The sequence below is a fragment of the Enoplosus armatus genome, chromosome 23 (genome assembly GCF_043641665.1).
Source record: "Enoplosus armatus isolate fEnoArm2 chromosome 23, fEnoArm2.hap1, whole genome shotgun sequence".
NCBI lineage: Eukaryota > Metazoa > Chordata > Actinopteri > Centrarchiformes > Enoplosidae > Enoplosus > Enoplosus armatus.
This window is the reverse complement of record NC_092202.1, coordinates 7,278,713-7,306,528: the sequence shown is the minus strand read 5'-3', so window position 1 is coordinate 7,306,528 and position 27,816 is coordinate 7,278,713. Positions and strand designations below refer to the sequence as shown.

General features: G+C 42.2%; 2 protein-coding genes across 3 annotated transcripts; one reads left to right on the top strand and one right to left on the bottom strand.

Moving 5' to 3' along the window:
• Positions 1–495: 495 nt before the first annotated feature.
• Positions 496–3,733, top strand: slc16a13 (solute carrier family 16 member 13). The gene is made up of 5 exons (XM_070930099.1): positions 496–724; positions 1,126–1,269; positions 1,391–1,647; positions 2,143–2,674; positions 3,476–3,733. Exons 1-5 carry the CDS (start codon positions 496–498, stop codon positions 3,691–3,693), a joined length of 1,380 nt encoding a protein of 459 aa, XP_070786200.1. The 3' UTR covers positions 3,694–3,733.
• A 1,481-nt stretch (positions 3,734–5,214) lies between these two features.
• On the bottom strand, positions 5,215–24,640 carry acap1 (ArfGAP with coiled-coil, ankyrin repeat and PH domains 1). Of its 2 annotated transcripts, none has more exons than XM_070929691.1 (23): positions 24,242–24,640; positions 21,594–21,651; positions 18,991–19,110; positions 18,676–18,729; positions 18,401–18,459; positions 17,416–17,599; positions 16,807–16,851; positions 16,524–16,619; positions 14,143–14,217; positions 13,865–13,977; positions 13,619–13,670; positions 13,373–13,473; positions 12,967–13,078; positions 12,600–12,811; positions 12,428–12,497; positions 12,143–12,237; positions 9,989–10,182; positions 9,684–9,734; positions 9,307–9,485; positions 8,757–8,866; positions 7,548–7,658; positions 7,395–7,456; positions 5,215–5,865 (listed from the first exon to the last, which is right to left on the bottom strand). In XM_070929691.1, exons 1-23 carry the CDS (start codon positions 24,292–24,294, stop codon positions 5,768–5,770), a joined length of 2,304 nt encoding a protein of 767 aa, XP_070785792.1. In that variant the 5' UTR covers positions 24,295–24,640; the 3' UTR covers positions 5,215–5,767. The 2 variants fall into 2 exon arrangements, with proteins under 2 accessions (XP_070785792.1, XP_070785793.1); XM_070929692.1 differs by having other exon boundaries at positions 9,307–9,482.
• Between the last annotated feature and the right edge of the window lie 3,176 nt (positions 24,641–27,816).

Below are 27,816 nucleotides of genomic sequence, written 5' to 3'. Positions count from 1 at the left end.
ACATGCATGTACTGTAATACTGCTTTAATGACAACTTAGATACAGAAACAAGCCATTTGACTGCCAAAGAAAAACTGAAGAATGACAATAACCTGATAACAACAACAATAACATAATTTTTATTTTCTGTGTCACCTCTGCAGACAACTGTATGTCCACTGTAGGAGAAATATATAAAATAAATCTAGTGAAAGTGGATTAATGGACTGTCTGTTCTTTCACTATTGAACATGCAAATATTTCTACATAGCTGATCTATGAACACTTGTCAGCAGTCATTGTTGGAGTTCACCTCTCACCTATATCTTGTTCTCAAACGAAGGCCAACTTGTTAAGCAGCCTGGTCACACTTACATGGCTCAACCAGGGAATCTATTGGCCCGTGGGAAGTTAATCATTATGGCTATTGACAACCACAGAGAGGATCTGAGACTTACCCTGCACTGTTGATTTCCTATATCTTCATGTTCTTGGTACTCCCTTTCTCTCCTAGATATGACCAACCTCAAGCCCAAAGCGGAGAGCCAGAGCAATGAAGCTGAGGGCCCGGATGGAGGCTGGGGCTGGGTGCTGGTCGGCGCCCTGTTCGTCAGCACGAGCCTTGTGTTCGGCCTGATGCGTAGCTTGGGGATCTTCTTTGTAGAGTTTGTCCAGTACTTTGATGAGAGCGCTCAGGCCATCTCCTGGATCTCGTCCACAGGCTTGGCAGCACAGCAGTTTTTCAGTGAGTTAAAGTATGAATGGGTTGTTTGTAATTATGGGTACAACTAACAATTATGTTCATCATTGATTATGATGGACATAATTGTTAGTTGTACCCAGTTGTATGTGTGTTGTCTGTTATAATCTGTAATCTATTGTTATACTAATTGCAATTCTGTCATCCAGGTAACAGATACATATTAGTCCTCTTATTAAATTACAAACTCATGTTGTACAGCCAGACATTGTTCAAACCACCAGAACTTTATTTACAATTGGGAGATACCAAATATGTCAGGCTGAGTTTGGGGGACAAGATAAAAACAAGACTGCAGGCTTTATGCTTTAAAGTCCTGACTAATGCAGGTGTGTGTGTGTGTGTGTGTGTGTGTGTGTGTGTGTGTGTGTGTGTGTGTTTTACAGGTCCGCTGGGTGCAGCACTATGTAATGCATATGATACCCGGTTGGTGGTGATGACGGGGGGCTGTCTCGCTGGACTCGGCCTGATACTTGCCTCGCAGGCCACCTGTCTTGTTCACCTCTACCTCACTATGGGAGTTATTTCAGGTAACAAAGTCTTACAACAACAAGCAGCTCATCTTTGTTTACCTAGTTAACTGTTAACCTAGTTAATTGCAGGTGAATAAAGTGACCTCTCACAGTGGTTCTTCCCTCCCCTCTCCTCCAGGTCTGGGCTGGGGGCTGGTCTTTACTCCCATGGTGGCTACAGTCATGGCTAACTTCACTCGCCGGCGGACCCTGGCGCTGGGACTGGCGTTCTCCAGCATCGGCCTCTCCTCTTTCGCTTTCAACCCACTCTTCCAGCTGCTGGTGGAGATGTATGCCTGGCGAGGGGCCCTTCTGATTCTGGGGGGCCTCAGCCTCAACATTGTGCCCTGTGGGGCTCTCATCCGTCCACAGCGACGCTCTAAAGCCCCAGCAAAGGTGTTACAAGACTCTACGGTCTTCAGCTTATACATACACAGCAGAGAAGTTGGATTCAAGATTCAGTAAATGATTTACAGCAAGAATTCCTGACACAATATGTTGTTCTATATGAAGGGAAGCTGTTCCATGTCTCACTGAGAATTTAACTAACTAAGCGCTGCTCACTACTGCCACAAAACAAAACCTCAACATCACACAATCACACTACTACAGTCATGTGGTGTGTGTACCCAAGAAACAGTCTTTATGAACTTTAAAAATGGTCTATAAAGAATATTTCCCTTTAAAATACCGCACATAAAATTAAGTAATTCATGCTGTGACTGTCTTTCTATTTGCAGACATGATATCAGTCTCTTGTTTGGTGAAAAAGAGATGACTTTACATTAACACTTACTGTATATATAGAAGGTAAGTTAAATTTGAAGGGTGTTGGATGATATATGTTAAGTGAAGATGAGGCTCAGCATTTCCTTCTTTTCTTCCCCTCAGGTGGATTCAGAGAGCAGGTCATCATGTGGTGCAGCGCTGCAGCGAGTGTCCTCCTACCTGGAGCTGTCGCTGCTCTTCGAGAGGCCTTACATCACCTATACCTTGGCCGTCACTCTTCTTAACGTCGGCTACTTTGTGCCGTATTTCCACCTGGTGGCCCACAGCCGCCAAGCTGGCTTCTCTGAGTACCAAGCGGCTTTTGTCATGTCAGCTGCCGGCGCTTCAGACATTTTGGGCCGTGTAGTGTCAGGCTGGTTCTCAGATCTGGGCCACTTTCGTCTGATTCACTTACTGAGCATGTGGACAACGCTGGCAGGAGTGTTCATCATGCTGCTGCCTGTGAGCTCCTTGACCGGTTCCTACTCTGCACTGATGGTGATCAGCCTCGTCTACGGCTTCTGCTCTGGGGCGTTGACCTCTCTGGTCTTTGCGGTGGTGCCCATGATTGTGGGCGTGGAGCGCATGATGGGGGGCCTCGGGCTGCTGCAGCTAATCGAGAGCAGCGCAGGACTGCTGGGGACACCTCTGTCAGGTACGAGCACACTGAAGGAGCAGACTAGTGCTAGAGGGGGCAGAACAGTAGAAGACACATTACCTTAGTACAGATTTGGCAGTTTTTTAATTCTATGTAGGTCATGTCACCTTGTTTCAGGTTATCTAAAGTGACCTAAATCAGTTCACACAAGTTAACACACTGGGCCTAAAAGTAGTCAAACATTAACTGAATCAGGGTCAGCCAGTCCTCTTACCTCATCTCCTGTTTTTTACAAGTTACATTCTACATAGTTAGAACAGAATGTCTCAGAAAAAAATAAATACATATATTTTCTTACTGACCTCTAGTGGTCAGATAGATTGGGTTTGCCCAGGTTTTGAGATTTACTTTGTGTCTCAGAGATTTATGTCTCCACCTCAATACTATGGACATGAATGGAAGTTCATTTGGGGAGTTTAAAGCATTAGAAAATTATATTTATGACAAGATCTGTGCTCCTGTTACTTTGGATTATCCACAGAACATGGGCTTTTCTTCAGTAGAAAGAAGCTCCAATAAAAATGGTAGACAGTGAGTTTGTGGTTTATCAAGACTAGCTTATCATCTTAATAAATCTTGCTAACCTGAACCTTGATAACCTTGCTAGCGTCAGAGTACTCCTGTTTCTTTAAGTTACCAAATAAATCATCACAGCCTTTGTCACAGCAAACATGTTGACTTGTCGTAGCAGAAAAAGCACAGGTGACACTAATAACAAACGTGTGTCCATGTGAAAGCAACTTGTTCTGTGTTTTAGTGTGAATATTCCCTCTTTTTCTCCCATCTCCATATCCCAAGGGTTTCTCAAGGACGTCACGGGCAACTACATCGCTTCCTTCATGGTGGCGGGCAGTTTCCTCGTTCTCGGTACTTTGACCATGGCCACTCTGCCTCAGTACTTCTCCTTCACAGACCCACCGGCTCCTCAAAGGCCTTCCCTTGACGACAAAGATAAGGGTTTACATTCAGAGTTGGAACAGATGAATAGTTTGCCTTCTGACACGATTCATAGATAAGTTGAAAGGTCTGACAGGTGAAATAAGACACCGTCAGTTAGTGGGCTGCTGCACACGTGTTTGCTTTGTACCTCAGAGATTCAGACCCAAAGTGAAGAAAGAAGCTTACTGTGTAAACTCTGACAGCATGACGGGGCCAGTGAGTTCCTGACTCTGTTAAACATTGTAACCTCAGTTTAATGTTGAGACCAGTTCCTTCTGCCTAAAGGAAACTGTGCATTGAAATACTCTATGTGCAATGTACAGACGTATGGTTGCTTTACATGCTCAGTAGAATGCAAGATAGGAAATGTGAAGGAAAATTTGAAATTTAGTTTTTTTGTTACTACTATTATTATTACACGTCCCATCAAGTGTCTCCATACTACTAAGTAGAAAACTATTTTATTTTCTTGGTGGTTTATGTGAATTTAAAGTGTGAATCTGATTCTGCTGCTTTAACTGACCAGTGTATTTAAAGTTTGCATATACATGATTAATCTTCACTCTTCTAATGAAGGCACTGATGACAATAGATATGGCAATTAGCATGGCCGGATTCATTCACTATTGGGCCCCTATTGGCCCCCAGTCCCCCAGTCCCCCCTGCTGTCTCTATAGCTACACGACAACATTATTTTTCACAGAAAGTTAATAAACAATCAGTACTCCCTGCTGTGGTATGTACTGAATGCCCAGTAGTTGTGGTAATTACAATGAAAAAGAAGATTTAAGAAGATGCACCGTAAAAGACGATAGATTTCTTGATGATTAGCAGCCCGCCTCTGTGCTGCTCAATGTTAACTGATTCATTATGAACACAGCAATAGCTCAAAAAGAGCCGCAGACACCAGCAACTCTCTCACTTTCCACCAGTGCATCATGTTGCTGGGCAGGAATACAAGACTGTTATTTTACATTTTCTGATCGTACAATCATTGCTTGAATAAGCACTTACATATAACCCAGACTATAAACCCAGACTGTGTTTGTAAACCCGAGATGTTTGGCTGAATGAACACCATGTTCACAGGACAGACGGTGACCTGCTGATTACTGGCAGACTAATCTCATGTGACTTGTAGTCACTTCATCGTACTGGCAGCTACTGAATAGTGGAGCTTCTCTAATTGTTGAAATGTGGAAAATGTTCGTCTTAACCAGCTTTTCCTGACTGTGATTCAAAGCTGTAACACTCTAGCCTTAAACCTACCACTCAAACATCCAGGCTGCGACCTGACACTGTTATATGTTAAAACGTGATATTTTATACTCATTTTTGATTAAAAAGCAATGTATTTTGTTTCAATGCGTCTTTACCTTTAGTAGTTTTTTTCTCAGTCTTTAACATATAGGGGAGGGAGTATCTTCTGTGGCGATATCACTGATGACCAGCAACTTTTTGATAACACGCTCCATCACAAAATGATGTCGCCCTCTGCTGGGGATTCATACTCTTGACAGCAAAACATACTACTGCACAGTATCGTTTAAAGATGAACCTAGGCTTGTAATTGTTTTTTGTAAAAACACACTTATAAGTAAGTTTTGTATTGTGGTTTATTTGATCATGATACAAATCTCAAGTACCTCACACAGTTTGGCAAAACAGACATAAACAATGACTAAAAATATTCCAAAAGTAAAAATCTTCAATTATTTCCATTTCCAACAAACATCTTCACTTCTTTTTCATGTAACAATTCAACAGAAATGACAGAGGAACATAAAAACTGCCCTTTTAGTTTAAAAAAAAACAAAACAGATTTACAGGATTCAATTATCTTGGCGGAGAGATGGCGTTACCCTCTGCTACACATAAAGACACCTCATGCTGCTCTCATAAAGCTGCTGCAGTGTTCCCTCTCGGACACAATTGTTCTGGTCTGACGTGTTCACACAAAGAATTCACTGTTAAGAGAGTTCGTCCCCTCTGAAGTCAACACCAGCTGAGCTATGACTGAACATGTGGCAGGTAGCCAGGGAAAATGTGTGTCTGCATGCCTGTGAGTTGGATACCAGCATGTTTTCTATGCATGTGTGTTTGACAGCAAGTAGCATTGTACAGCAGGGGTGAAGAGGAGGCAACAGCTGGTTAAGTTTTGGGGTCTGCGCTGCGGCGTTTGAGCTTCTCTGGGTTGTTTGAGGCCATGTGTGAAAAGTCTCTGAAGATGTCCTGGTAGGTTTCATCACCTGGAGAAGACCAGAGAAGAAGAAGAAGAAGACATGAGCCTTAAAAGGGTGCAACTCTAAGAATCCACTTTCAAATGCATGCCATCTCTTCTGATTTTAATTCTTGGCTTTCTTTCGGAGCACATCCTCTGTTTTAATGAGACACAGCTGCATTTGAACCATAACATCTTTCATCAAAAAGCTACATCATTTTGGAGAGGACACATTCAGTTTTAATAGCTGTGACTCCACCAACTATTTCCTGAACACATTACGAGTTGTAGCCCTAAAGCAAGAAGCATGCAACTGAACAAATAAACACACACAATGCACATGCATTTTACCTCTTAGTTTGCAGTAGGTGGCACACTGCACAAGCAGTTGAGACCAGCTGGACATCTCAGCGGGCAGAAGGCAAAGGCACATGAGTGCACACGACAGAGACACACAGTGATAAAGCACAGCACGTCAAATACTGACCAGCAGTTGTTTCAAGCAGACAAAAAGCATCACGTTTTCCATTCCTTCATGAAACCCGTGATTCTAAACAGCTTACACAAGGGACTTGACAAAAGCCTCGACAAGAAGGACAATCATGACAGAATGGACTTTGCAGCTTGAAAAGGAGCCAAATGACAAAACGCAAACAAAACCCGCCGCTAACCTTAAGCTCAAGAGCTACAGCACAGAGACGTTCTGATAAATACAAACACAGTGATGTATGAGTTCAAACTGCGTCACTATTCACAGAATAGTGGGAGGAAGTCGTCTTTGAGAACCAAACCCAACATTGAATTTAGCTTACATAAGTGGGCTGAAAAAGACAGCCCAATACACAATAAAATCTGATAAAGCCAGAACACTGTACATACTGTGTATAAAAATATCCCAGATATACAATATCAGAAAGAATGGGCCTGAAATAGGTCATTTATATATATACACTTTCTTAAACTTCAGTTATACAACAGCGAAACATTAGAAACACCCACATGTAGCGCTCGCAGGCATTTGGAGATTTTTGTGGGTTTCAAAGTGCAACATGGTGTGCGTTTGTAATTCAAAGTGCAATGCGGACTCCTGAAGAACGTCTCCTCTTTGTTTCACAAGACGTTTTCCTGTCTTCACTGATTGAGTAAATCTGTTTTCGTTTACGTCCTTGAGACTCTGCCTTTATACTGTCGTACCGTGTGTTCTGGCTCTGTCTCGGTTTATTGGATTTTATGTTTTCTCAACGATGGCATTTAATCTTAGAAATGATGATGGCGCGTGTTTTCTGTGTGGGAGGCAGATGCTGCAGATAAACATCACATGACACCGCAAGACCAGTGATTTCTGATGCTTGACAAAAACATTTTTCCATTTAGCTCAGTCCAGTCCCACTGCCTGTCTCTTGTCCTGGGCTGATTTTGATCCCCACTAATCATTCTGCCCCCCCAGAGCCCAGCCACTTATATGGTTCTTTATAGCCTGAAGGCTCTTCCTGGTGTGGGCCAGCCCACCTCCAGTCCCGCTCAATAAACCCCCAGATCCCTGCCCCCCTGTGTGACCTGATTGGCCAAACGCTCCGTCCATCTCCCGCATCTCCTTGTTCATTTTGGCGATCCGCAGCCTGAAACCAAGAAGATCAGTTAGAAACGCTGCTGTAGTTAAGTGGTTTCCATTTTCACATGAGAGGTTTTTTTCTTGTCTCGAATGCTCACAAAGTGACGATGTCAGCATTGGCAGTGTCCACCGCGATGGTTATGGGGTCTTTCTGGTTCTTGTCTCTGGCGTTGTAGTCTGCTCCTCGCTTCAAGAAGAGACAAACCAACCTGGGACAGCAGAGAGACACATACCGAGTGTGAGAGTGTGTGTGCACACTGTAGCATGGGGCTTTGACAGCCAGGTAATCCCTGCTTTCTGTAGCTAGTTTCAACAGCAGGAACTTCTCCAGAGGCCCAGGAACCATTTCAGGAAATCAGGAACTTTATCTGGGCTTCAAGCGGAGGAAGTAGAGTCTAATTACATCCAATCAAATAGTAAAAACAACACCTTGACAATGTGAGGTTCTTTCGTTGTGTGTGTGTGTGAAAATTGCATCTCGAAGACCATCGTAATTTCCTAATTCATCATTGGACTAATTTGCCTTATCTTATGCCTTATCTGAATTATGCTGCAAACCTGTGTTCCACAGCAGAAGTCTGCAACCTGACCCCAGGCCAGATGAGATTAGAGCCAGATTCTGCCTGAACTCCCTGAACTCCCTGATAAGCAGCACAGGCACAGGTAGGACTCGGCAAAGAATACTTGGAGGAAATGTTGCTGTAACAGGCAACTTTGTACTGCTTAGAAATGAAAATATTTCACATCAATGCCTGAAAATCCTGTCAACTGCACAAAGATGCTGTACAAAGTCTTAACTTTGTGATTCCAGCTTGCCTGCAGCTCTTTAAGAGCCTCTTGTATTTTGTTTCAATCATTCACTTCCTTTGTGCTGAGATTTCCCACTACACACAACAGGAATGTCATTTGGGCAAACAGGGTGAATCTATTTAGCTTCATTAATGGTTTTGGGCACTGTGCCAGGAGGCTTAAGTAGATTTTCTTTGAGTGTGTGTGTATAAAGTAATCGGTTTATTTTCCTGCACCAAGAAACTGACCCGTGTCAGCGTCTAATTTTGTTGCTGTACTATTGTTTGCATATGTATGTCTATCTTTATTTAAAACTGTATTGTTACATCACATTTTTTCACGTAGTGTCACCTTTTGCACATGGAATACATTGATTTTGTTTGTGTTTTCTACTTTTTATGTCAGTGTGCGGATTACTTTTTCTACAAAATGGGACTGTTACATATGTGTGACAGCAGCATGTGTGTGTGTGTGTGTGTGTGTGTGTGTGTGTGTGTGTGTGTGGCAGTGTGTCCTACCCAGTGTGGCCCAGGATGGTGGCGTGGTGAAGCGGTCCTCTCCCGTTGCTGTCAGCCTGGTTGACGTTAGCACCGTTCTGCAGCAGGAACTCACAGGCTGCCAGGGCATTCTGGGAAGGAAATACGTGTCTATTAAGTTCTGGTCCATCTGGTGTTCAAGCCTTCTAAGTCATGGGACTAAACTTATATATATATAAACATATCCTGAGGGTTTCATCTCACTGGAATGCAAATTTCATGGCAATTCTAACATATTTTGTCATAGATGGGGAGCACGAATGTGTTGAGAAAATGTCTGTTTCATTTGCTGTTAGAAATCTTTAGGATTCGTCCTCTTGGGACCTTGAATATTCATTCATATTCAACACTTTACTTGAAAATCCAGCTTGAGATACCCTTTCATTGACCAAAATGTTGCTCAAGTGGAAATTTTAGCCTGATGGCAGTACTAAAGGAGAAGTCAGGAGGTCATCTGAATCATCATGATTCATCCTCTGGGGACCATCAACATCAACATCAAATTCAATGGCGGATTTCATGCTCTGCTCACTGCTGAGACGGCTTGTATCAATGGCGTGCTGGACCCCTCGGCTACGTTGACCCAGTTGACGTCGGCTCCGTGGGCCAAAGCATCGGCCATGACGGGGAAGTTCTGCAGGGCTGCCGAGCGGTACAGCAGTGCCCCAGGGTGAAGTCCGCTCAGATCCTCTTCTTCCTCTTCTACATCTGCTGGAAGTGGAGGGTTAACTTGAAAAGTGAAGTTTTGACACCTTTTTTTTCCTCCTTTAGAGGCTCGATTTAATAAATGTAATGTGGTATGACACTTTAGTTTAACAGTCCATGTTTAACACATTGCACAATCTTGTTTTTGTGGTCAGGTCAGATGTGTACATCAGTGTGTGTGTGTGTGTGTGTGTTTTATCTCACCTTTGTGAAAGCCTGTATTGTTCTTTTGGACAAGGTCACTGGGGCTCAGCCCTGAGGGAAAGAGAGAGAGAGAGAGCCACGATTACTGGTTTATCCTGCTGACTGCAACAGCACACATAATATACAGCAGACTTGGCCCTTAGGATTATCACCTCATGCTGGATCACCAACTTTGGGGATTGTGTGTGTATGTGTGTGTTTCTGTTTTGTTGACGTCAACAGGAGTAAGTGAGTGATGACAACCAGCAAGCAACCAGCTGAGTTATTACACCTTTAAAAGCCTGCTGGTTTCCATCAGTGTTTACCTGTGACCCGAGGCAGAGTGGCTCGGTTTGGTTTGGGTTTGAGCGGCGGTCGTGGTACGGTACGGTCCTGCGTGGTCGCTCGATTCCTCCTGGCGCTGGATCGCCTCAGCAGGGTGTTCCTGCCAGTCTCCGGCAGCTTTTGGATGAACTTCTTTTCAACATACTTTGATCGGATCCACGACTCCTTGTCTCCTCTGAGGGACAGAAATGATTGATTAGAAAGAGACAGAGTTCGTATTTCTTCAGCAATCTTCTCTCACAGAATGACACAATGTGCAGAACAAAAGAAGCCGACATGCTGGGCTGCATTTGTCAGTATGTTTCTGGCTGTTCTCAGTTTGACTCCACAACTTGCTTGTGCAGCTGTGAGACGAGGATGTGTACCACATGTCCCTGAGGCATTCAGTGTCTTTTAATGAAGTCATAAATTCAGTTAAAAAGACATCTGTTTGGGCTCAAAGTGCCTCCTTTTTCTACTATTTAATTACAGCACAAATGTGAGCTCTCTACTGCTTGAATCCATGTTTATCAGATACGTATATAGGAGCTGTCAATATGTGACTGAAAACAAGACAAAACATATACACTACAAGAAACGTAATATTCCAAAAGGGAGTTAGACCAAAAAAAATAATCAAACAACGAAAGCTGAGACAAGACAAGACTGAAAGTTCATGCTGCAGAGAGCATGCAGCCTCACGGTAAATTTCCGGAGGACGCATTAGTCACGACGTTAACCATCTGTATCGTGTACCTGTGGCACTTCCTGTCTGCTTAAACACAACAGAGAGGGGAGAAGAGGAAGTAAAAAAATAAGAGTTGTAGGCCGCTGATATGATCATCTGTACACCACATAGATCTTTGCAGAGGGCTACATTTTTAAAACTTCTCAACACACATAAGCCTTTTTTCAGAGTTGTGGAGAGCTGGAGCCGATGCACTCTGACCCAGAGGTGTGCCAAGTTAGTCTCCAATCAACGTGCAAATATACCGTCCACAGAATTAAGCCTTTATGTAATGCCATCAATATAACAGCAGGAGGAAATGAAGAGTGTGTTTCCGTTTGCTGATTTCAGAGAGTTTTGTTGGAATAAATGATGCTAAAAGCACCTGCAAATCAGTTCATCCAAGACAGGTTTGTAGTACAGGTGTTGTCTCATTATGGAGGACCAAGCACAACTTATTGATGCGTTAATACATGATTAAATAAATGAAATGCACAAAGATATTGTAAACTTCCATAAATGTGTATTTAATTTCATTCCATATGATTCCTTTTGTCTTTTGCTTTGTTTTCCTTCAGCAAGATTTTCCAGCAGTCATGGCTTAAATGTGCAAATGGAGGTGTGGCCTGATTACTTTCCCCTCAACATGTACTTTTAAGTATCAATCAAACCATCAGGGGTTTCCCACGTGTGTGGTTTACCATCTATGGCAGAACATCTCCAACACCTAAGAGCTAAATGCCTACTATATCAATTGCTCTTTTTGCAATGTAAACCCAATGTGGACTGATTTCACAACATCTTATTTCAACAAAGCACAACGACCTACTGCCAATATTTCTATAAATCAAGATGTCCAATGTGGAAGTTGTCTTTGGCCACCAGAAACTGAGATGGACGCTGTGACATAGATTGGCGAAACACATTTAGGCCACATCTTCATTTGAGGAACTTTTGGGGAAATCTGGCTCAAGGGAAAGTCCCAGACTGTTGACAGAAAATACAAAATAATACATTTTCGTTCTCTTTTCCTTACTTCTTTAGCTTCCAAATAAATCAGGTTTGTTTCTCCTGACTTAAAGGGAAACTCCAACGATTCAGTAAGAATGGTCAAAATCAAAGCAGCAGAGGCAGAGATACCCTGACTTTTACTCTCTAGTGGTGGTCAAGCCCCAGAAATACTGGGTCCTGCATTTCCCATAATGCAACCAAAAGCCTCTTTTCGTTAGACCCTCTTTTCCTTTTCAATGTCCACATCTTTCCAGCTCCGCGTCCTAGTTTCTAAAGTAGACTTTCTGCTAAAAATGTCATCATCACCAGGGTCATTACCTGAGACTACAGAAAGCTCCTCCAGAGCCACATGAGACATTATACAACCGTTTTCACAGAATGATACTTTCCCCTCTAATTTAAGTGTCGACATTTTTACCTGGGACTAGAGGGGTGGGGCTTCTTGATGGTGATCTCATCAATCCGCGCCTCGTAGATCCTGTTGATTACTGTGTTTCCTAATTCACACATCAACTAAACGAAGCCAAGAAATAAGAAATAATGTGCGTTAATTTCAGTGCTTGTTGCACCATTTGTAGAGTTTATTTAAAGTAAACTATTACATAACACATTGCATAATCATCATACTCAGTGGAGCTTTTTGTTAACACAGAAAAGGCAGTAATGAGGTTGTGTAGCTGCTGCAGTTAAAAGGTTAAATTACCTTAATGAGCTCTGGCTCCCAGGAGTCGAGGGTGAGGGAGCGCACTTTGGAGAAATGGACTCCCAGGCTCCTGTTAAAGAGGGAAAGCATGAAAGTTAAGGTTTCAAGCCAAGTGTGTGTGTGTGTGTGTGTGTGTGTGTGTGTGTGTGTGTGTGTGTGTGTGTGTGTGTACCTGTGTATTCCTGAGCAGACGATACACAGCGTGATGCCCAGGTTGATGGAGGCCCAATCAGGACCGGGCTCCCCACAGTCGCAGCACTGCTTGTTCCCTGGGATCGCCTGAACCTCCTCCAACGCCTTACAGCCCTCTTTCTCCTGATCCACTCCTCCTCCTCCTCCTCCTCCTCCCAAACTGCTCGCTGACACCGAGCTGCAGCGCTGTCTCTGATAACCACACACACACACAAATACAGGAATGAGGAGACGCACAAAGGCACACAACTTCCTGTGTATTTCCTCGGATTAAACTCCCACTGAAAATGCAGATTTAGATCATGTGTGTGTATTGTGTGCGTGTGTGTGTGTGTGTATATTCTAACTGGGCTGTGTGGGTCCTCTCTGCGCTCCTGAAAGGCTGAAGCGATGCTGTTTTGGACTGCACTAATCCACGCCTGCTGCTGCCTTTCCGAGTCTGCCTGCAACAAACAGCTCCTACACACACACACACACACACACACACACACACACACACACACACACACACACACACACACACACACACACACACACACACACACACACACACACACACACACACACACACACACACACTGTGATCATCTAATTTCTCAGTACATGAGAAATTAACATGGACCAATTCTCACAAACACACAACCCCCCCTCATTTGCAGTAATCCTCACACTTAACGCTGATGAAAATTCACCACCATCGCTTAAATACACATATGCATGAATGCACTGACATGTTCGCCCACACACACTCACTTTGACGGGGAGACCACTTCAAAGCAGAAACGTCTCTCATTTTCAGCGCTGGGCTTGACTGTGCAAAGACGCAAGTCCTCCACCACAACTGTAGGCTGGTCCTGAGAGACGCAGACAAGAGGAACATGCAGGTCAGACCGTGTGCGTGTTGTTATGCATATTTGTGTGTTTTCATAGAGCTCTTTGGTCTAAGTTATTAAAGAAGATCATCTTTTTTAAAAATAGTGACTTTTATTTAAAATATACCTTGAATTTCTTCTGATACACCAGCTGATTTTTTTGAATTGAAAACCAACGCCTGGAGTGGAGAAAGAATATGAAAAGGTCATGAAGTCAAAAAAATCAGGCAAAGAAAGAAAAGACAGAGCGTCGACACACACACAACACACCGTTTAGAAACTGTTTTCCAATTTCAGTGAGATGTATGGAGGGAGAGAAGCACAAAGACAATGCAGCTGTTCTGTGTGAGATATGTCGTGGGTAAACTTGTACCTGCTCCAGGTCTTGAAGGCGTTGCTGGCTCTCTTATAGAGGTACCCCTCCATGGCGATCCCATTAGCTGCGTCAGCATTGAAATCCATGATGGAGTCATCGTAGGACACGTCCTAGAAGTATTTAAAAGGTCACTTCGTGTCACTCAAAAGACTGTGCAGGGATTTAAAGTGTAGTTCTTTGGTTATGGGCCTATTCCTGTAGGTTTTTTTTATTTCTAAGATATTTACACATGTAAAATGTGTGCATTTAAGTGCTCATTTTTGTAAATGTGTTACCTTTTTCTTGATTGCAGCGTGTCTTTGCTCCATGTCCCTCTTCTCCCGGGCAGAGTTTAGGACAAACTGAGTGTGCTGTTAAAACAGGAGCAGACACACAGAGGTCCAGACACAAGTATTGATTTTTAAATATTATTCCACTCATAATACCTCTCACAATGCATTGCACTCGATGAAGCTTTCTTCAGGATGCCAACATCAACGGTTTTAAAGATCTCTTATGTATAATATATTAATCTTTCGGATACATTAACTGGTTTGCAGTTTTACTCAAGTTGGCTAAGGAAGTTATTAAGTGTTTTGCTCAATGACAAATCAGCCGGCTAATACCAACATTAGGGCTTAAAACACAAGCTATTCTGAGCTTTTCCTTAATTAAATATAACTAATAAATGGAGAAATGGGTAAAAAAGAGAAGAGCTATAGAAATGAGAAAATATTAGATTTAAACTAAAAGAAGAGAAGACAATAGTCTGACAGAAGAGTTTCACTTCTTTAAAGAAGAGTGTTCTAAAAACCTGTAAAAAAAAAAATGCATTAACTTTTCTTTATGTGCATATGTTTCTCTCTTTTCTATCAGTGCTTATTTATTATTCTCTGTCTATTCACTTCACTGAAGGACAACTTTCCCTGTTTTTTTCCTTTTCCTTTCCTCTGACATGTTTGCCTCTGTGAGAAAGACAGAAATGGAGAGAGATGAAGTTCAGGGTAGGTTATCACTCCTGCAGACTTTCTTCAGGAAACAGGAATTAGGAAGTGATGAACCTCTTCCTACATCCTGTGCAAAACTGAGGAACAACACTTGCAGAGAGTCTGTTCAGAGTATTATTCCTCAGTGTCTCTCTCTCTCATATGCTCATTCTCGTTACTATCATTTCCTGTTAAAACAGGAAGAGCTTTGTTGTGGTTAGATTCGGCCAATGAACGCTGACAAATTAATGTTTTAAATTATTTTCATTTAGCAAAAACGCTCATTAATACTGCTGATGTTCAAGGATGACGGTGCAAAAATGTTTTTCTAGTTTGGACAGTCAAAGAGCAGGAACACACACACACACACACACACACACACACACACACACACACACACACAGACATGTGAAATATTTCCTGTTGTTGCTCACTTTTTCCTGTCACAATGAAAGTGTGATGTCATCTTGTGACTCCTTGGCCCGGCCCCCTCAGAAAGATGCCAAAAACTTGTCTGATGCAAATTACCCAAACAACATTTTGGGTCTTATGATTAAGTCTTTTTGAATGTTTGAAATCTGCATTGTGGTAATTTTCTCTGGCACCTTCATGACAGATTACCACCACTAACTGTCTTAATACATTTTTTACTTAGAGCAGTGAGTTCGAAGACTTTTGCTTGTAACCCATCAAAAACTCTCGATTGTTTAATTTGAATAGTGATCAGAGGCTTGAGGAGGCAAACTAGCCAACATTTCTCAATAAAAAGGCAAAGTTTAGAGAAAAGTATGCATAAAAAAAGCAATCCCATCACGTCACCTCTGCATCCTCGTATGATGTTGAGCAGAAGATACAAACAATACAGAAACCTGCTCATCAAAACATTGCTCCCCAGTAGTCAAAGCCTCCACAGGGTCTGATAAATATTGTCTAATATGGTAAAAAAGCTCCAGAAGAGCTTCTAAAGGGACCTTGAGGTGAGATTGTTTCGCTCACAGCTGTTTAAAGGTCAATACTTAACTTTCAAACTCAACTATGAAAAAAGTTAGATGAGAAGATCGTACGTCTCTGCATCAAGAGTGAAATGAGAGCTGGGAGTCAATTAGCCTAGCTTAGCATAAAGACTGGAAGCAGGGGGAAACAGCTTGCCTGGTTATGGCCAAAGTTAAAAAATAGTATTAGTAATAGATATAAGTTTGAGCTAGCTATTCCCCGCTGCTTCCAGTCATTTTGCTAAGCTATGCTAACCACGTCCTAGCTCTCATGGTTAGCACACACATTTTAGAGTGGTATCAATCTTCTCATCTAACATTACAATAACTCAAGACAGCAAGTAAGCGTATTTTGCAAAATTCTATTTATATCTCAAGATAATGTCAGTTTATAGCCAAGAATAGTATCTGGATAATTATGCCCTGTTGTTACCTAGTGGTAAGTATACTAAGATGCACATATCTAGTCATGGAAAGGTTAAACGCCCTGCTTGCAACAACTTCAGGCTGCCTAATTCACTGAACTCCACATAACAACATACGGACAATTTTCCTTTTCTGAGACTCGTACCAAGCTGCCACACAAGACTTTGTCGGGCTAAATATCTTTTTTCTGTCATTGAACGCCGTGTTCTCACATCTCACATGATCGCTACAAGATAAGGAAATTAAATCAGTCAGGCTCTTACAAGCAATTACCTCTTCATTCAGTTTTCGGCGATACTCATCCAGTTCTGACAGAGACTGGTGGCCATGTTGGAAGAACTGGGCCTGGGCCTCCATCAGCGACAACATCTGGCAGGAACCATGAGAAAGCATTGACAAGAATGCTTACATCAATATTTTTAACATGATATCATGTGGCATGCCCTGTAACCATACAGCTACCGAGGCGCTCCACGGTATACAGTTTAAAAGATCTAGACATCACATATTTACAATAGCAACTGAATAAACTTAAAATAGGTCAACATGAACTCACTGCCATCAGAATGTCTGTCTTCTTTTTGGCCTCAATGACATTAATCTGAAACAAAAGGGAGCAGCGGTTAGACAGTATTCATGTTTCCATAACCCAAAAAAGTCACTGGCCAGTTAAACCACAAGTCTGGAGAGAAGAAGACCTATAATTAGACGTGCTGTTGTGTGCTTTATACAGGCTGTTTTTTAACATATTTTGGCCGATTGGTACATTTGTTTTCTCACATATGTAGTCTAAGTTGAAGTGGAACCTGTATATGCCTGTTTTTATGCACATACAAGTGCAGGTTAGTGAATTAATACTCCAACTTCATCATTAGGAAACTTGGTTGGCATGCAGCATTAACACACAGGGATACAGGTTGATGACACTGAACAGCAACAACTTATAGTCAAGGACATAAAATAAATAAAACAGAGTATATCCAAAAATAAATAACAAATAAAATAATATAGCAGTAAAAGATAAAAACACCGCTACCATCCTGTCGATAAATGTGAGATAAGAAAGATAAGATTAAGACCAATGCCAAAAATAGAGAGCTAAATAAAGTGCAGGTGTGAGATTCAGTCTTTCAGTAGCTACAGGAAGAAAAGATTTTCACTTCACCTCCAGGACGTAATCCAGGGCCTCGGACCGAAAGGCCCTTCGTGCGTTGAGCAGCGCATTGCTCGCCTCCTCCACTTCGTGTTGTTTCCCCCGTGGGGCCTGAGCGTTCCTCACCAGCGCCCCCTCCAGGCACTCGCTGCCACGCTCAAACTCCTTGCGCACATCCTTGAACCGACGGACATCCCTGAGAGATGGGAAGGGAGGAGAAGAGGAACATTCGGTAAGATCGTCCTGCTTCTGTGAGTATTTCGAGGTATGGGTGATAGAGAGTAAACAGGTTGTTCTTGAAGTTTTGGTCATGTTTTCTGGTTTATTTACCTGCAGATGTATATACCTTACTTTTAAGTAACTAAGGATAGAAGCACTGATATGTAGCACCGTGCAGTTTTGCATAAACATTATGTATGTTTTTAATACTCGCTATATTTTTTCTGTCATATTGCCATATGTTATACTGCACTGGCATATTAGCACTTTGCCGTCCATTAAACATTGACAGACTGTGCAGGTGGGGATTGGCTGTAAATGCAGTTGTTGTTGTTATGTCATGTATTATTCATGTGTTTTTTTGTGTCATATTATATTGTTTAAATTCAATAAAGCTTACTTGAAGCAAACGGTATCAGCTTTTATGCATTCCTGTTTGCCGTTTGATAACAGACCTGCGAGCTCAGAGGCTTAAACCACATTCAAAATGTGTAACTGGCTAAAAAAATCCAGCTAACCACCATTGTCACATGCTATAAAACATCCTCTCTCTAGTGTAATCCACCGAATCGTTCCCACTAATAAGAGCAGACCGCAAGACAAAGTACCAAGAGAAGGAAAATGAAGGATCATAAGCCTCTAATATTTGTTTTTCATGCAGTGTGCTAATGGTTGGCAGACATGCAGGGGGAGTGACTCAGCCTGAAGAAGGTGGTATGAATTACACTGTTACTGGTGGGAGAGAGGCACCAAGAACAAAAAAGATCAGCTCACTCACTCTTTGACAAAGTTCTGTAGCTTCGTCTTGACCGACTTCTGTGAGGTCTCAATCACTTCCTAAAAAGGGAAACGGAGACAGATGACAAATCTATCACCGTGAGCACAGATAACTGTTAAATGTCAAATTGTAATGTGTTCAACAGTGTTGCAGCAGCCTTGTTCGACCACGCTACCACACACTGGGGCTGATAAGCGTCATGACTGGAATGGAGATTGTGGTGCAGAGACGGTAAGTCAAAAGGCCCAGACAGACAGACAGACAGACAGACTCACCCCCTGTGCGTCCAAGATGACAGACAGCTTTTTGGAAAATTTGTCCAAACACTCCTGCAGGACAGACATCTTAGATTAGACTCTGCATTTCATCAAATATTAACAGCAATGTCATCTATAACAACCATCTCCGTTTGGTAATTAGAGTGCAGATTGTGATCCCTGGTTCAATTCAGTCCATTTAGTCTCATTCAAACCCACGTTGTGAAGCACTTTCTTTGAGTAAATGTGACATAAACTGAGAATGACATGAGAAATAACACAAGTGTATAAATAACTCCCTGACGACTGGTATGTGCACTGTGCTCCTCTCACCTCCATCATCTTGTCCCCGGAGCAGTGGTGTCCCAGCTCCCGGAGGCCGTTGACGAAGCTCTTGCTGGTCTGGCAGTAGACTCTGCCTGCCTCCAGCATGGCCTGGCATTGTTTCACAAGCTGGATGACACAAACATGCAACACCGCAGTCAAATTTTTATCCTGAATACTCAAACACAGCGACACTTGAGGTGACTAACGGCCTGGTCATAATCAGTATGAATAATTAAACGTAATGGAGGAGTCATTCCAGGAATCCACACATTGAGGCGATGAAACAGTCGGAGTTGGAGGTTATTCTAATCGAGTGTAATCACTGCGCATGCTGAATATAACCTCCAGCTTCTGTTAAATACTGTCTGGAGTTCACTAAACTGCATTACAGCCAGAACATTACTGGATTTTACAGGCTGGATTTTGAATACTGGGTTTTATAGATCTATATTTGATAACAATATATCACCAATATTCTATTGTACAAATACACATAAAGAGTTTTTTTTTAGTTTTAACAAAGACATGTACTGTGGTAAAATATTCACAGATATACAACATGACAGTAACAATGGAACATTATATTTACATTATATTTATTATATCTTGATTTTCTACGTATGTCTCTATTGCACTATCCTGTATGCAATGCAAATGTCCCCGCTGAGGGATTAATAAAGGATGACCTTATCTTATCTCATCTTATTTACACATCCAGCAGGCACAAAGAAACATTAGCATTCATTTGGAGCTGTGTTTCTGGCCACCTGACAAACGTAAGTCCAATATTCACTCTCCTTTTAGCTCTGTTTTTGGTCTCCACCAACTCCAGAGGGAAATATCTGGCTCTTGAGCTGCTAAATGTTGCACTATCATCACCAGCATGTTGCTAATAACGCTAGCTAGCTGGTTGTAGCGCACAACATGTTTTTAAGAGCGTTTTGCCAGGAAAGCAAACCTGAACTTTAGTAACGTTGTGGACCGTAAAGCCAAAACAATGAGCTGAAACACGCTATAAAGCTTCATAGAGCTCAGGGGAACTGCACAGTTGGTGACTGGTTTGGCCAGTAGCTGATGGTGGCTAATGTTAGCTAATGTTGGCAAATGTCAGATAGGTATTGCTGTTTAACAGACATTTCTGAGTCACTTTGCTAACTTTAGGATTCTTTTCTTCTTGTGCTATTGTACATTTTAGCATTTGTTAGCATTATCTTGTAATTGCTGCTTGTGGCCACAGCAGTTGCTCTTCAGCTAAAGTTACATAGGCTCCCTCACTCTTCAGTTAGCTTGGCTGCACACATCTGTTAGCATTGGATACAGCTTTATCCTTTTTATTACTACACTGAGTTTGATGACCTTGTCACTCCCAGCACAACTTCGCCTATGTTCAACTGGAGCAGAGGTCTAATCGGCAGGGATAAGTGAAAACACCGGACGTGAGTGAGTCTTTAATGTAGTACAGTCTCTTTTAGCTTATCCAACATTTACACTGATACTGATAGATCTGATAAGCCACTTGTACTTTACCGAAGCGCTCTGTTATTCTACTTTATACTTCTACTATTATTTTTCAAAGGCACATTTTGTACTTTTTACTCCACTACATTTTATCTGACAGCTGTAGTTACTAGTTCCTTTGCAAATTAAGATTTTACATACAAAACATGCGATCAGAGGTCTGTAAAAAAGTTAAAACTAACTAACTCCATCTAGACCAAGTAGCCTTTTGAACATTTTGCAGGACTTTTACTTGTAACTGGTTATTTTTACAGTTACTAGAGTAAAGTGTCTGACCATTTCTTCCACCGTGGCCTAAATGTTTATCCATCTTTTTTTTTTTTTTATCTGTCTGCAGATCAGGCATGTTACAGCATGATAACATGTAGCATGGTACCAGAACATGGCATAACAGAAAAAACAGGATTATGTCTAATATCGCAATAAAAACGCCCGGTACTCATGCGAGCAGGGACATTTCTCTTTCTTTCTAAGACAGTAAGCTCAGAGTTCAGCCACAGAGCAGCAACACTGGAGCTGGCGAGGCATCAGTCTTTAGCTCAAGCGCACTTCTTGCCCGAGGTGCTTGAACCCAGTTAGTCCAGTTTTTTCTCCCTGCTGCCATATATAAATCACTCACTAGTCCTTTGTCTGGGACTTCTAGTATATTTCCATGTTTTTTTATTTTATTTTTTGATAATCTGAACAAGAGCTGCCGGGTCACAAACAGCACAGAGTAACATTATGATTCATGCTTATTCAGTATCATCAAGGAACAGAAACGCAGCATGTGACCTCTCTATCAGATGAATAGATCTGAAACTGTAACGTACGAACACAAGCACGCAATGGGGAATATGTGTTATTGTATCAAAGCAGAACAAACTAGAAGTTCTCTCTGTTGTAGGACAATACGATGGGGAAGCAGCACCTGCAGCTACTTCCTGCTCGCTGTCAGGTGAAAAAGTATCCCAATCACCGCCTCTCACTTCACTGCCTCTTCACATGAGGAGCATGTGTCCAACAACAACTGTTACCTACCTACCTGAAAGTAGAGCAGTGGCTCAGTAGGATGTTATAAAAGTGTGTGTGTGTAGGTGCGTGTGTCTCACCTTGTCTAATCGCGTCTCGAGTTCGCTCACATCGTTTTGGACCACTTCGATTTCAGCTCTGAAACACACAAATACACACAGTCACACACAGGAGAGAACAAAGGTCACTATAAATCGACTCACATAAACCCTGGTGTGCAAATATTCACGTTACGTTTTGTGGAGCGAAATCGGTGCCAAACATTTTGTCAATTTGACAAAAAAGTTACAATCAAGTGAAAGGTAACACTGAAATGATTAGTGGCAAACACTGTATATTTAATATTTTTGGATTTAAAAAAATATATTTTTCTGACATTTTATTCATTAATGTTCTCTTGTTTGGCACATATTTCTATTAACTTTAATATTCCCTTTGCATGCTGTGTATTGTGCTTCTGTGCTGCATGTTTATTTTGTGTAAAATATTCTATTTTTATTATTTCGCTGTTTCAATAAAGTTTTTATTTTTTATCTTATATTCTTTTTTTGAGGGTGACTATGTAACATCTGTCCAGGAACCACAGATTAAAAATAGCCCTTGCGCATAATTATGTTTTTCAGGGTTACATTTTTTATCTATGAACTGTAATTTATCATTTGATTTGTCTCCATAACATTTCCCACATACACATTACTGTCTATACAACACTGTGTATTTTGTTGTTTTAAAGCTTCACTGAAGCTACAGCATTCATGGCTGCATCGATACAGCAAATGTAAAATTCCTGTGCATCTTCATCACTCCATTGTAACCTAGAAGGACATTTTTTTGGCATTTCAAAGTAAAATTTGCATGTGTTTGAACAGAGCTTAGGTCTGCAGAATGGGCCCTCTTGTAAGTATTCAGACTGTAAAAGCAAATATAGTCTGAATACTTACAGTATGCCCGTTGCTCATAATGGATTAATACCCTTAAGATTTGTAGAGCTGGCCTTCTCAAACGTCTCTCACACATATGTACAAAAGCACCTCACAAGTCCTGTGCATGGCTAGTTTGTTGGTTTTTGGTGCAACAGTCAGTGTCTCTTTCTGCCTCTCGTCTCTTGTCAAACCAGCAGCTCAACCGTGTGGTTTCCGCTGCCTTCCACCAACAGTACAGAGAGAGAGAGAGAGAGAGAGAGAGAGAGAGAGAGAGAGAGAGAGAGAGAGAGAGAGAGAGACAGAAGAAGAAGAAAAAAACAGAGGCGAGACTGAGTGGAGAGAAGAAGAGAGGCGGCCTGGACAGACAGTAACTGTTTGTGTTTCTGTGTTTGTTAGTGCGGGGATGTTTGAATCAAAGACTGAGGTCATGTCCTCTTGAAATACGACCAAATGAGAAGTCAGCTAAGCAGGAGAAGGAAAGGAAGAATGAAAGAACTGCAACGGGAGGCCACGAGGGGGGTGGGGTCACAAGATTCCTTCATTAAAGAGGCACGTCCTTTTCATTTCTCTCTGAATTAGAGTCACATTTTTTGGATGCAGGCGAGAGTAAGAGAGCAAATGAAGGCAGAGCTGAAACTGAGTTTCCGCCGCAGTTGTCCCCACAGAAAACACACTTCCTGTCTCTACTGTTGATCACCTCTGCACATCTCGCCTCACTTCCTGCTGCCCTCCCACCTCACCGTTACCTAGCAACAGAAGCAGCACATTTTGAGTAGCTGTCCAGAGCAGTTTTTATTCTCTGTTTTCCTTCACTTTCTCTGCTTATCTGCTTGATTGACTGCGTTAATGTGTTTCCTTTTCCTTCCAGACACAAGACCTCACCACTGCAGCTGCCACAACTCAAACTTTCCACCACCGTGCAAGCCTCATAAATTCAATACGGGCAACGGAGAGAGAGAGAGGGGGGGGTTAGAGAAAGAGAGGCTGACACTCAGGATTGAAATATGCCAAATCAGCTGGAAGAGACGACACCAGGCAGTGACTCAGGCTGGGTGCCAAAAGCTATCAGGGCACACCCAAGTTCTGCCAAACTCTCTCTCTCTTGAGCTGCTTGCAAAACCAATTTAGTGACACTTCCCGTTTGATTACACCAGATGCTGATTCAGTGTTGAAAGATTGATTCTATAGACTGTAGCTGACATGCAGCAGAGCTACACTGACAGCAGCGTGAGGAACCTCAGAGGCTTTTAGTGACGTTTTAAGAGGCTTTAAATGAGCTAGTAAGTAGATGTTCGCTTGAGTGATGTCAAGAAAGTTCGATTTTTACTAATTAAATAAAAGTAAGCATCACTGTAACTTGATTATTTTATTTCTTGAGCAACAATATTGAATTTCCTGTGGTTCAATGACACATCAAAATGCAGCACAGAACAGCAGAATCTGACCTCAGATCAGTGTCTCCAGCCCTGCAGGCCTGCATGTAGAGTCTCATTCCTTTTATTGACCCCAACACTTGCAGTGACATGACATGGCTCGACCTCAGACCCAGGGGGACTGCTGATTGTTAGGATGGACTCATTCAGAGACACTAAATGCTCTTAAACGCAAAGAAAGTCACTTTTTGGAGTCTGAAATGCCGCAAACATGAAGATGTTGCAACACAGACCTTCACTGATGACCGTTTCATGGCGTTTTCAACAGTTTTCCCCCCAGATTTGAACTCTTTTTGGGGTTATTTTGCTGCTCCTGCTTCCTTTTTCATTGACTACATCACCATCAACATAAAGCACAGGTGAAACTCTTACCTGAAGCGCGGAGAGTCCTTCAAACACTCCTCAAAGTCCAGCTTGACTGTCATCCCTCCGTTCAGTCAGTCAGATAGCAGCAGATCACAAACACGCTGTTTCTTTGAATCCTCTTCGGAGCTGGAGGCGGACAGTAGCAGCCTGGCAAGGAAACACTAGGTCTTCTCGGGCTTTAACGCTCCACATCGGCAGCTCGGCTCATTCTTCTTCTTGTCGGCCGTTTTTCTTTCACAAGTATATAATTTGTATTCCTCCCGCAGCTCGTCCCGCTCACTCCTCTCTCTCGAAGGGGGACACCGTGTGCCTGCTCTGCCCTCCTCCGTCGCACATCCGAGCCACAAGACCACTTGTCACCACTTTATGAATGAACGCGGGGGAGATGTCAGTCGCGTTGGTACCATTTTAATCCGGGGGGGGGGGGGGGGGCAGGTTAGTCCGCGCGCTGCAGGAAGTTTCCTCGGGAATAAAGTATCCTTGTTGATCAATACGGATCGATATCCCCCCCAAATGAATGAGATCAAATCAGATGGCAGCCGGTGGATTGGATGTTTCTTTCCAAGGGTGCCGACTGGAGTACTGCTCTCTCTCTCTCTCTCTCTCTCTCTCTCTCTCTCTCTCTCTCTCTCCACACACACACACACACACACACACGAGGTCCAACCCCCATCTCACTATTTCCGGGTTTCTTACTCATGGCAAATTGTGGTTTTGAAGTAGGAAACTCCACAAAATGAGAGGTTAGACTAAAAAGTCCCCAATATAAATGTTAGTCTAAATCTATAAGGCTGCATCATGTGAACATATGGAGTTTAATTCCCTATCACCTCAGTCTGATATTTGATTTCACTACATACAGAACAGCAGGCTGTGTGGAAATGTTCTCCCCCTCACTTGGTTTCTCCAGTTGCTGTTTGTGTATTGGACTTTTCAAGTTTCAGTGAAGTGTAGGCTTCACTTGCAGAGAGACTGGGTGTGTATTCTTGTCTGGCAACCTTTTCTGTTTTGCTTTTGTTGAGGTGTGAAGAAGGCAGCCTATTAAGCCACATAACACCACAGCCTCTGCGAATGGATCCATTTACTATGGAAGCCCATTCCTGCCAAGACAGGGAAGGAAATAGATTAAAAGTAAGGCATAATAGAAATAAGTCACAATTATGAGTTTGAGTTAACATTTTGTAATGCCAAGTGAAAAATGTGACTTACAAAGTCACAATTACGAGATACTAAGTGAAAATGAAGACGTACCAAATCAAAATTATGAGATAGTAAATTAAAATGTATAAACACTACGTGACCAGTATGACTTACAGAGATGGAATTATGAGATATTAAGTCAAAATATGATATAAGTTAAAAAAAATATGAGATACTAAGTCAAAACTAAGACTTACTAAGTCAACAATGTGAGATATAAGTAAAAAAGTGAGATACTAAGTAAACAATAAGAGATACTGAGTCAAAATATGAGATACTTTTGGTGGAAAGGGTCTTCCATAATTCACAGGACTGACAAAAAGACAAAACAACTCATTTCAACGTGTTGGGCAACGTTAAATAAGCTTTCTGCACTCTGTCTTCATCAGCACAGACTGCTGTAGTCAGACACCCTGAAGCCTGTGGTTGACTGCTGAGCAGAGAAGTGTAATTACAGCGGATCAACATCTATCTCACCATCACATGGTTTGTGTGGCCCCCCCTGCTGATCAGAATCAGTCACTGCAGGCTTGACTAGTTCAGCTGAAAACAATGTGACTTGTTTTGATGATGCAGTTTGGTTCATGCTGCAGATTATCTTTTTTCCCTGAGTCTGTCTGTCAGACGATCACAGTACTGTGATGCGTTCACTGACCACCGCGCTGATCACACTGCTTCTGTCTATGTGCGGTTGTGTAAAAATCTCACATATGTCTTCACAGACGTCACAGAAAGGGCGTAGGTGGGTCTGTTGTGTTGCTAAGTTGCTTCATCAAAATAAATAGATATGTACTCTCAAGACAAAGAGCGTCGCAATAACCTGTATTTAAAAAGATGTCAATTACAAAAGTCTCGTGGGAATATTATTTTGATGGCCAAGAAAAACTGGTTTAAAAAGGCAAAACTGACCAGAAACAAGTTCTTCATGTAATATACAATGAAGACTCTCAACTAACTTTTGATAAATTTTCAATTGACCAACATATTCATCAAAAATGCTTCACTGTGTCTTTCCTTTCCCCAGCTGTCCGTGTCTGAGCTCCCTTAAAATAATCTGTCCCCTGTCCAGAGCGCGCTGGAGCGTCAGGAGCGCAGCGCTGCGCCGAACAAACAAGACGGGGGCGTGTGCGTAAATGGCGCACACCGAGAGCGCAGCAGAGTCCGACAGTCTGTTCTGAAAGGGAAATAAAACGGTTGTCGGACCATGTCAAACTTGGCAGCACGACAGGTTCTTATTTGTCTCTGACAGGAGATTCCCTACGCGCCTGTCCAAGTGTCAAACTACACAGAATGTCAGGTAACACAGGTTTTTCAAAATAAAGGCCTGGCTGGCATTTAAACAGAGCATTTGCATACAGTATTTGCAGTAATTGCCCCTCAAAAGCGACTTTAGACAGCTCAGTATGACCTTGGCTCATCATCCGTATCCATGACTGGGTTGTTAAGGCACAGCACCACAGAAAACAAAACTCAACTGACACAGATTAACCTGTTCAGGGGCCTGGGGCAAATGAAGTGTGGGCCCCTGTTATCCCTGTGATCAAACACAAATTTGTTTAAGCATAGGCACCATGTAGAAACTGTAATACCAACTGGATTATTACGAGCATTAGAACTAGATTTTAGGGACGCCCTGGTGATTTAGGGGTTAAAGCACTGACTATAAACCACAACATCCTCAGTTTGTGTCAGGCCAAGGACCTTTGTTGCATCACATTCCCCACCTCTCTCTCTCTCCGCCCTCATTTCCCGTCTTCTCTTTTCTGTCGGCTATCAAATAAAGGAATAAAAATGTCCAAAAGACAAACTAGATTTGAACACAGAGTCACTTTACAAGACATGGATTCATGATTTGGTAAACATTGAGGAGCCACCTTAAGGCCCTCATCATTTAACTTTATATTGCGCTTTAGTGGTGGATATTACCAAACACATTTGCTAATCAATGAAATGACCACAAAGTATTTGCTACACAGACAACCTGGGGCTTTTGTAACCCGGCCTTGGTGTTACATAAAGCAGATTATAAACAGGCCTCTTGACAAACGAACACATAAATACAAGTTTCACAGCACACACAAGTACCTGTTGTGAAGCTTTCAATCATATCACATGATCTTCCCCAACAGATGAGAGCTCAATGTCAACTTTTGCGAGAAGAAAATGGACATCCTTATCTCCATGACAACTGGGGCAACTCCATCTGCTGTTGAAGACCATGTGATACAATCAAAAGCTGCTAAGTGGACCTTTGTTTTGTGGTCAAGAATCAGTCTTTAAAAGAAAACTTTAAATATATTCCCTGAACTGTGACATAAAAAAAGAAATCTGTGTCTTTATGTCACAGTAGTCTGAAAACAGCTGACAGGCCTACTGGAAAA